This window comes from Elephantulus edwardii, unplaced genomic scaffold (assembly GCF_000299155.1).
Source record: "Elephantulus edwardii isolate Elephantulus edwardi_28Jun2011 unplaced genomic scaffold, EleEdw1.0 scaffold00150, whole genome shotgun sequence".
In the NCBI taxonomy this organism is placed as follows: domain Eukaryota; kingdom Metazoa; phylum Chordata; class Mammalia; order Macroscelidea; family Macroscelididae; genus Elephantulus; species Elephantulus edwardii.
In genome coordinates, this window is record NW_006399900.1 from 3,059,284 (window position 1) to 3,069,163 (window position 9,880).

The 9,880-nt window shown below is 44.7% G+C and overlaps 1 protein-coding gene across 1 annotated transcript in view; it reads left to right on the forward strand.

Annotated features, from left to right (window-relative positions):
• ISM1 (isthmin 1, angiogenesis inhibitor) overlaps positions 1 to 9,671 on the forward strand; it is a 123,222-nt gene extending 113,551 nt beyond the window's left edge. Inside the window, exons 8-9 of the mRNA XM_006894760.1 lie at positions 1,999 to 2,088; positions 9,154 to 9,671. Of these exons, the coding sequence (XP_006894822.1) occupies positions 1,999 to 2,088; positions 9,154 to 9,671 (608 nt within the window). The remainder of the gene's footprint in view (positions 1 to 1,998; positions 2,089 to 9,153) is intronic.
• The last annotated feature ends 209 nt before the right edge of the window (positions 9,672 to 9,880 follow it).

The following is a 9,880-nucleotide window of genomic DNA, read 5'->3' on the forward strand; positions in this document are numbered from 1 at the left end:
GGCTGACAAGCCACACGAATCAAGCCAGGAGGAATCCTTTAAAATGGTGGCAGAGGGGGAAAACCCTTCCCCTGGAGAGGTACCGAAATCCACCTGCCTCGTCCTGTTTGTGCATGCACCTCTCCTGTCCCTGTCCTCCTGGCATCCTTTCTGACCCCAGTCCTGGCCATTCCAGCTTTCCAGGGCTCCTGTGTGTGGAGCGTGAACAATTTCCAGTTGTGCTTCTTCTTAGGAAGTGGACTCTGTTGATTTCCACCCTTGCTCAAACCACAGGGCTGCACAGGTTGGTGGTGGAGGGAGGGGGCAAAGGAAATGGGAAGGATCCGAGTGAAAAGACGAGGTAATGATGGGCAAGGTTCAATGGCGACTAAGTTTATAAAACATAATACATGAGAATGGTTGTTTGAAACACAATGTGAATGAAGAATCGTGTGAAACACAATGTATATGAACTTTTTAATACCAGTTTTAAAAAAAACAAAACCAAAACCACCTGACCTCCTTGCTCTCTAGAACTCTGCGGAGGTCTTTGAGAGCACATCCTCTCAAGGCAGTCCATCTTTTGATGTCTTGGTTCCTCCTGCCATGGGTATTGATTATGGAACCAAGCAAAATTAAATTGTTGAAAACTTGGAAAAAAAAGTATGGGGCAGACAAGGGCTTGCAGGCCTTAAAGAGATTATAGTGTGAAAAGTTCACCCCCTATTTCACCCTAAAAATATGCTTGAAGAGTCTTTAAAGAAAGTCAGAAGAAACCAAACCCTTATAAGACATCAGTTTGTGCTCAACAAAGAGACCAAATGTCTACAGTGAAGGCTCCATGTCCCACAGTACTTCTTTTCTGCTTCAGTTTGCACTCACTCGTCATCGTCAAGTCAATTCTGACTTAGAGAGACTGACCCTCCATTGGATTTCTCAAGCTGAAACTTTTTATAGGAAGAGATCTCTCATCTTTCCCCCATGGAGAAACTGGTGGATTTGAACTGCCAATCCTTCAATTTGTAGCGCAACACATCGTACACAATACCCAGGGCTCCTTTTAGTTGCCTATCATTCCTCTCTGTAAAGAAAGCTGAGTGGGGGGTGCAGTGGGGCAAGGGGAGACGTTGATACAAGCTGGGTCCTGTTCTTCAGAGCAAATAATGGAAGCCCACCTTCTTCTAGAGCATTATGGGTAGTCCTAAAAGTCCTAGAATATGCAATATCTCATCTTTTCCTGTGTTGCCTATGGACTGCTGCATCCTCAGAGTGAACTAGACATAGACAAAGACAAAGGGGAAATTACCGCCTAATACAGATCATTTACTTCTTTCTCCTAGTGCTTTTTTTTATATTTAACTTGTTGAAGTGGGTCATTTTGTCGTTGTGTACCATCGAGTCAGAGCTGACTCAGAGCTGACCCTCTAGCAGGTTTTCAGAAGCAGTTTAGTCACACAGGAGGAGATTGTTTATCTTTCTCCTGTGGAGAAGCTGGGGGATTTGAACCTCGGACCTTTAGGATTGCAACCCAGCTCCTTACCACTATGCTAACAGAGCACCCTTTCTTATTTTAGAGATATGGAAATTGAAGCACACATAAAAATGAAATTGTTTGTCCAAGGCCACAAAGCTAGGGTGATTTGAACCTTAGCTCGCAAAGACAACTGCAGTGCTACTGACTCTAGCCTGGTTTGTCACCCTGATACCACCAGGCAGTCACCCTGCCCCATGTCCTCCCAGCCAACACCCATCCCCCAGCCTGGTGAGTGAGTTCCTTCAGCTCTTTCAGGCACATTTGGATATGATTTCATGCTGCCAATGGTATCTGGGGTTTTCATATATTTTATGTTCTATTACCTGCTTTTTACTGTTTCCTCTGCTGGCATGTTCCTGCCAGGGAGCGGTAATGAATACAAGAAAGGCTTTGTTCAGGTGTATTTGTTTTTTTAATTTTTTGGAGGGGAAGGGGCTGACTTTTTCCATAGAGCCGGGGGAAAATGAGCTTTTGTCTCTGTACAGGAATTGAAGACACCTTCAGGACAGCGGCCACCGAAGTGAGCTTGCTTGCGGGAAGTGAGGAGTTTAATGCCACCAAACTGTTTGAAGTTGGTAAGCAGATTTTTTTTCTCTCCTTTATCCAAATATTGATTTAGTGCTTTGGCGATTCCTTTGCAATGCCATCCTTGGATCTGTGTGAAGGCTTCATTTTCCTCTGATGGGTTCCAATTCTCTCAGTATTTCTTGCTCACTGAATGCTCTCCAAGCAAGATGAGAAATCCCATTTCTGCTGCCCCAGACAGAGCCAAGTAACACTTCTGTGTCCACCCTCCTTCCTGTGCCACCTCCATGGCAAAGAAGAGGCAGGGATCACTCCCTTCTCTTAGGGACAAACTTGCCCATCAGAGAGGCATGAGCTGACATGGATTTTGCCCTCTCTATCCTCATAAGTGGTGGCCAAAGAATCAAGTAATGATTCTTACAGTTCTTCAGCAGAGGGAGGAGAGAGGGAATATTGTCACTATTATGTCCTCCATTAATTTTATAAACCTTTGGGATGCCCACTACTATCTACTAGAGAGCACAAGAGTAAATAAAAACACATGTGTGCCAGGCACAATTAAAAATTACTACTAAGGTGAGGTGCAAGATGAAAGCTTGTCTTTGACAAATATCTTCTCCCTCATAGAAAGGTGAGACTTCTGCCCTGTCGCTCTTGCTACCCTGACATTCTTTCTTAGCCTCCCCACTTGTGCCCTGCTTCCTAGTTAAAAGCATAGTTTCTGTTTATGATGATGGAAAATTCACATTGATTAAAGGTAATGGTCACACAGTCACTTAATGCTACGGATGTCAGTAAGTGGTGTGCTTTTAATGAACCTTTCTTGAGTGATAGACAATTGTTTTTTACAAGCAGCTGCTGAGGTACTTAGGGAGCCCTAGTGGCATAGGAGAGAGATGGCCTGTCTCCTTCCATGTCTTCGAAAACTGATGGAGGGTCAGCTGTGAGTCGGAACTGGCTTCAGGACAGTGAGGTTGAGTCTCTGACTGTAAGGTGCTCTGCACAGCTAGACGCTTTATGGGATTTGGAGGTATAAGGCCCTGGCTTCATGGTACATCCCATTGTGTTTCGTGCTTCACTTTTCCACCTCCTTGTTCAGTAGGTAGTGCTTGTTGTTGTTGTTGTCATTGTTGATTGCCTTTGAGTCGAGCACAACTCATAGTGACCCTATGAACAAAAGGTCTGAAGCCCCTCTACAACTATCGACATTTATCAAAGTTCATAGTGTTTCCCGAGTCATGTTATCGTGCCAGCAGCATCCAATGTACTATTAGTCCCTTGTCATCTGGAGCAGCAGGTGAAGAAGAGTCCAGAAGAATGGCTTTGATGAACTTCATCCTTTTTCTGAGACCGGTGGAACTAGAGGGTGCCAGTGACAATGAGTGAACTTCTGACTAATCCTTTAGAATACGAATCAAAAGGGAATAAAACACAGGAAAGAAAATAGTCATGAAATTCAAGTTTTCTAAAATCAAGAGACTGAGTGAATCCTGAGGTTAATCTTTTAAACAATACTGCCTGAGGTTAATCTTTAATAAAATTAAATATATCCCCTGAAGTCTTCTTTAAACCAGATAGTCTCACTTTAATAGTAAAGAATGTCTGCCTTGCGCCTTATACTCTGTTAAAGAACTGTCTATTTGGAAACAAACGGATAGAGCAGCTCCACAGGCTAGATAGGAAGTTTGGGGAACAGTGAATGTATGCTAACATGGAGGAAACAAGTCATGGAAAAAAGGCTTGCGAGTGGTTACATACCTTGAAGAACATAATCAGTGTGTTAGAACCAGTGCAATCAAAGCAATTGGATTGATATATATTCTGCTGTGTATTTTCAACAAAAATGAATGACTTTTTTTTTAAATTAACAGTTCTAAATCCCAATTTTTCACAGCTTTACTATTTGGTAGTTAATCTAGCAAAAGTTGTCTCTTTGGTATTGGGGACTGTCCCATAGTCAATTCCAACTGTAGTGACCCCATATGATGTATTAGAATACTCCAGAGGTATTTCTTGCCTGAAGTCTTTGTTGAAGAAGATCAACAGATCTTTCTCCCACAGAATCACTATGGATTCAAATTCCCAACCCTCATGCCACCTTAATTTGATTACTCCTGAATCCTCAATGACAGGATAGAATAAGGATCTGACTCTATGCAGAACAAGTCTATATATAAGCAAAAGAAAACTAAGGAATGAACTAGAACAGTGTCAGAACTATGATGAAAAGAAGCTGGAACAGCTATAGTAGCAAGAGGTAATAGGGAATAGTAGAGACCGCAGCAAAATGAAGAACTTATGTGCCTTCCAAATGAGTGTGTCCACCTGCCTGCAATTGTGTCTCCATGGCAACAGGCAGGTAGGAACTACATTCTTTATTTAGCAATTAATCCATCCACAGTTGGAGTGCAAGCTGCCTGGAATCTATATTCACAGTCCCCAGAAGTCCCGCACAAACCTCTTACTGCCAGGTATTCTGGTTTCCAAAAGAGACCAGAAATATGGGACTTTAGGGGGCCTCTCTCAAAATTTTAAACACTCCATAATAATTTATTTAAAAATCTCTGAGCCAAACTGAGGCAGTTGTGAATTCTGGGTCACCCAGGCTCACTTTTATTCCCAGCCCCCCTCTCAGACTCAGTGGAATTGCATTTTAACGGAAACCTTCTGAGAATACCATGCATCAAAGGCATAACTTCAAAGATGGAAATTTTACATAAAATTGTAGAGCAGGGAAAAAACAAAGGCAATCCTTTGGGGCAGAGAGCTCCTCCAGCGTGCCTGGTCACACCTGATGGGAAGGCCGCCCTCCTACCCTTCATAGAGGACCGTCCAGATTTGTAAGGGCCTCTCACCCTGAGAATGAGCGGGCACACAGAGGAAAGGGTTCAGAGTCCTGGAAGGAAAGGGTGTGGCTTACTCAACATAGGTAACTGTGGAGCATTTTATGATTGAGCTGTTTACAAAGTTATCAGAAAGGTGGAGAGAAGTCAAAAAGGATTTATACAAAACCCTCAGAATGGCCACAGTGGAGCCCTGGCCACCAGGGCCTAAAGGAACTAAGAAAAGAAGGGGTCACTGGAACGTGGGAACAGTACATGTCTGGAGAGGCTGACCCATTTTTTAGCCCCCAGAAGAATGGTCAAGTCATTATGAACCAGTGAAGGAGGACCGTCCGAGAGGATCAATACTCTGGCATCATTATCCTCTCTCCCTCTGTCCTCTTTGGCTCCTCCCATCAGCTGAATTCAACTAGAGGCCTGGTGTCAGGGAACCTATTGACACAGTCCATGTAGTCAGCCTTTCAGGGCATGGAGAATGGGAGGAAGAATAAGAAGAACAAATGCAAGATGCCCAGCAGAGATGAGAAAAATTGGGATGCACATCAGGTTACTTGACTTAGCCCCACTCATTTCTGTTTTGTAATCTGCAAAATAGTGTGAGGTAATGGTGCCCCTATCTTGTAGGATTATTGTAGAATCAGTGAGTCTACGTTCAGAGAACACTTGTCATGAATAGGCTCCCTAGTTGGGGAAATGCACTGCGAGCCCAAGGGTGGTGTCTCTCTGGGTTGGTTTTTATTATTATTATTATTATCATCATCATCATCATCATCATCATCATCTTACAAAATTCAAGTACATTTTTTTCAGACCAGAGTCTTTCCATTTCCCTCACCTCACCATACACCGCCCCCCCCCATGAAATAATCCACCAGCGGTTTTTCCAGAGAGAGACAGACAGTCTCACACTGTGCAATTAACAGCCTCGAACCCCAGTGGAGGGTGAGCTCCGAGTCAGTTCTGGGTCAATGGCAACAAGTTTGAGTTATCATAATGAAAGCATAGTACAAGTTTGATAAATAAACAATAAAAAAATAATGAAGTCACTGGATCCCAGTAGCTACATGAAATCCTGCACCCTGCAGCGACGTACAGAACCATTATCTAGTCTTCATCGCCTTCTGAGATCTTCTCCCTGAAGATCCTGCCCTCTAAGGAGATGTTCAAACACAATTTCCCAGGACTGAACTCCATTTCTCAGCGGCTGCTTAGTCAGCAGTTGTAGCCATAGAACCAAAGGACTCAAGTGAAAAGAGCCTGAGACATCGTGCCAGCTGACAGTATGGTGGACACACTTGCAAAGTTCTCTTCCGATTATTCCTCCTCAGTATTCTCAGACAGGCTCTACCTTTATCCCTAACTTGGAGATGACAAGACTGAAGCATCGGGCAGTGAGGTGTAATAACTTGAAGGTTACAGAGCCAACAATGAGCGGTTAAGTTCAAATACAATCCGAGGCAGTACAGCATAGGACCCCAAGCACTAAGCCTTATCCCGTGTGTTTCAGAGCTCACTGGAGGTGCCACACCTCTCACGTCCTCATTTTCCTGGAGAAACTTCAGCTCGCTCCTCTTTATGGTTTCGGCTGTGGTCCCACAAGCCTTCCAAACACAGGATCAGAATCTGAAAGCACTGCTCACATCCTTCTTCCTCTCTTTAACCTTGAATCCATCAGCTAGCAAGGTGTAGAAGCTCAAATTCTCTGACTGTTCTTGATCTTACCTGCCGTTCCATTCCTGGGGTATCAGGATTGAGACTCTAGGACTTCTCAACACCTAAGCTGCGTGGAAGAGCTCCGTAACAAAGCGGCAACGATCCTTTTACCCTCCCTTGTCTCTGCTATTGAAGCCTGTGTCCCTTTAGGCCCTTCAGAAGCAAATGCCAAGATGGGATTTGTTGTTGCTGTTATGGGCCGTCAAGGGGACTGTGACACATAGCAGCTATGTGAACAACAGATCTGAGCCTTGCCCTGTCTTACACTATCCTCGATATCTCTGATGTCCATTGATGCAGTCACTGTGTCAATCCAGCATCCTCTCTTACCCTGACCCTCCACCTCTCCAAGCATGATGTCCCTCTCCAGGGGACTCCTAACAACATGCCCGAAGTATGTGAGACAAAGCTTCACTATCTTTGTTTCCAAGGAACACCCTGGCTGCACTTTCTCCAAGACAGACTATTTGTTCTTTTGGCAATCCAAAAGAGATTCAGTACTCTTTCCAACATTTTAGACATGCATCCAATGCATGTCTAAAAGCGTTCCTGTTCCATTATTGACAGAGCCCATGGGCAAATATCCAGAGCCCTCCTTCCCTGAGTGGGAAAGTTCTAGAATGTGCTCTCTGCACTGTTTCCCCAACTGAGTTAAGCTCCAGTTCTTGCCGTGGTTGACTATTTAATCCCCGGGTGGTACAGATAGTTAATGCACTGTGTCACTAACCAAAGGCTTGCTGTTCAAGTCCCTCCCAAGGCCCCTCAGAAGTGAGGCTGAGTTATCTATCCATGACTGTGCAACAGTTTTAACTCACAGCAACAATTCTCTGTCACGTTTCTGGGATCGTCAACCACTAAAAACACTCTTACAATCTCATACACTTGGGGCCCCACCATGAACTGGAGCCAATTCCTCTGCATCCGGTTTGGTTTCATTTAGTTTTGTGTTGATGGCCTCCTCTTCCCTCCCTCCTCCCCCTGCTTCTCTACCAATATCTTTTCAGAATCTTCTCCCAAAGTACCATCTCCACTGGCGTCTTCACCTCAGGGTCAGCTTCTGAAAGAAGCCTGGCCAAGGTATTCAGTAAATCAGAGGTCTCATACTCCCCAGATGAAACAAAGCCCATGATGAAGTGGATCAGTCAGGTTTTGGGGTGAAAGGGAGAGGCCGAGCCATTGTCCAAAAGGTAGTGCCTGCTCCAGCCAAAAGATAGTTCCCATTCTATCACTTCCCAGTAATTCAGATGGAGGAATGTAGGGACTATGCGGACACATCTTTGGGTCGTTCAAAGGAAACCAGAAATCCATACATATAAGTGAAATTGTTCACTTTCTAAATATTTGCAACCAACCCAGGCTGTTTCACTATGATAATAATCACACACAGCTTCTCTTTAGGCACGTTCAGGGCCTGAGGGCTACAAGTCAGTAACCCCCAGCCGAATGTTTGAAAAAGAAAGAAGTTGCTAGTGGGACAACTCCAAATTATTGTGACCTCTTGTGAGTCAGTGACTTTTGCACAAGTAGATCATCAAATACTACTTTTCTGAGGCATCTCTGAGTGGACCCTCAAACCTTTTGATTAACAGATAAGTGCTTTAACTACTTACACCACTAGGGACTTCAAAAGGACAAGATTGCCCTTTCTCCATGGAGCAGTTTTATAGAAATCTAATCTGCTCCCGTGTGATTGACTGCCTCTGAAAACCCACCAGAGGGTCAGCTGTGGGTTGATTCCAACTTTATGGTACACAACAAACAAAAACATTGGTTTTTAAATGCTTAACATTAACACATTAAAAATCTAGCCCTACTTGAAACCACCGGGTGGCAAAAAGAAAATTTAGCCCTTCAAATGTTTCTCTAAGGCATTTCTGCCACATTACCCCTAATTTAGAGAGGAGATTTAGCATGGCCGTGTGAATTATTGTTAATTTTGTTAGCGGCATTGGTCCCTTTTATTTGTTCTTGTCCTAGTGACATTTGTTGTTGTTGTTATGTGCTGTCGAGTTGCTTGCGACTCATAGCGACCCTATGCACAATAGCCCTAAACTCTGCTCTGTCTTGTGCCAATCGCACTGTCTCTGACACTCCCATCCCGATAACCCCAGTCACCGAATCAATCCACCTCATAGAGGACCTTCCCCTCCTGCGCTGTCCCTCCACCCTCCCCAGAATGATGTCCTTCTCCAAGGACCGGTCTCTTCTTATAACATGTCCAAAGTATGTTAGACATTTAGGAGAGATAATTTGTGTTTTCACCAAATTAAAGACAAAACTTGAAGCACAAGGCATGATGGTTACACCTAGATGATGGAGTATGGCCAGTCACTGTATGGATCTTATTCTCTCTACTGTTAGTATTTAAAAATATGTCATAATAAAGTAAGGAAGGGAGCCTGTGGACAAACTCTGAAGTCCAAGGGCAAAAAAGAGTGACATTTCATGACTTAGGTCTTGCAGACAGCTGCTAGGGCCTGGGGCTGCAGGAGGGAGTGGTTGATTTTAACACCGTCTAATCTTGCCTGTGATGAGAGAGTTTCTCTATGGCCTTTTCAGACACGGACAGCTGTGAGCGCTGGATGAGCTGCAAAAGTGAGTTCTTGAAGAAGTACATGCACAAGGTCATCAACGACCTTCCCAGCTGCCCCTGCTCCTATCCCACCGAAGTAGCCTACAGCACAGCAGACATCTTCGACCGCATCAAGCACAAGGACTTCCGCTGGAAAGATGCCAGCGGCCCCAAGGAGAAGTTGGAGATCTACAAGCCCACAGCACGGTACTGCATCCGATCCATGCTGTCCCTCGAGAGCACCACACTGGCTGCCCAGCACTGTTGCTATGGCGACAACATGCAGCTCATCACGAGGGGGAAAGGGGCTGGGACGCCCAACCTCATCAGCACCGAGTTCTCAGCGGAGCTCCACTATAAAGTGGACATTCTGCCCTGGATTATCTGCAAAGGTGACTGGAGCAGGTATAACGAGGCTCGACCACCCAACAATGGACAGAAGTGCACAGAGAGTCCTTCAGACGAAGATTACTTCAAGCAATTCCAAGAAGCTAGAGAATATTAAGAGACTGGGGAGAAGGGAGAAAGAAATGAGGCACCATCTCTGGCATCTGTGACGCAGATGCTCTGCGCTGATCTGTCTGCCTGGAGAAGAGTCCTCGTCACCTGCATATGTGTATATTTGTACATAGTACATGAATATCTTCATCGGTTACACAGGAGGTATGCACCAGGCCCAGGTGACTGCCATCTGAAGCCACATTTGCCATCATC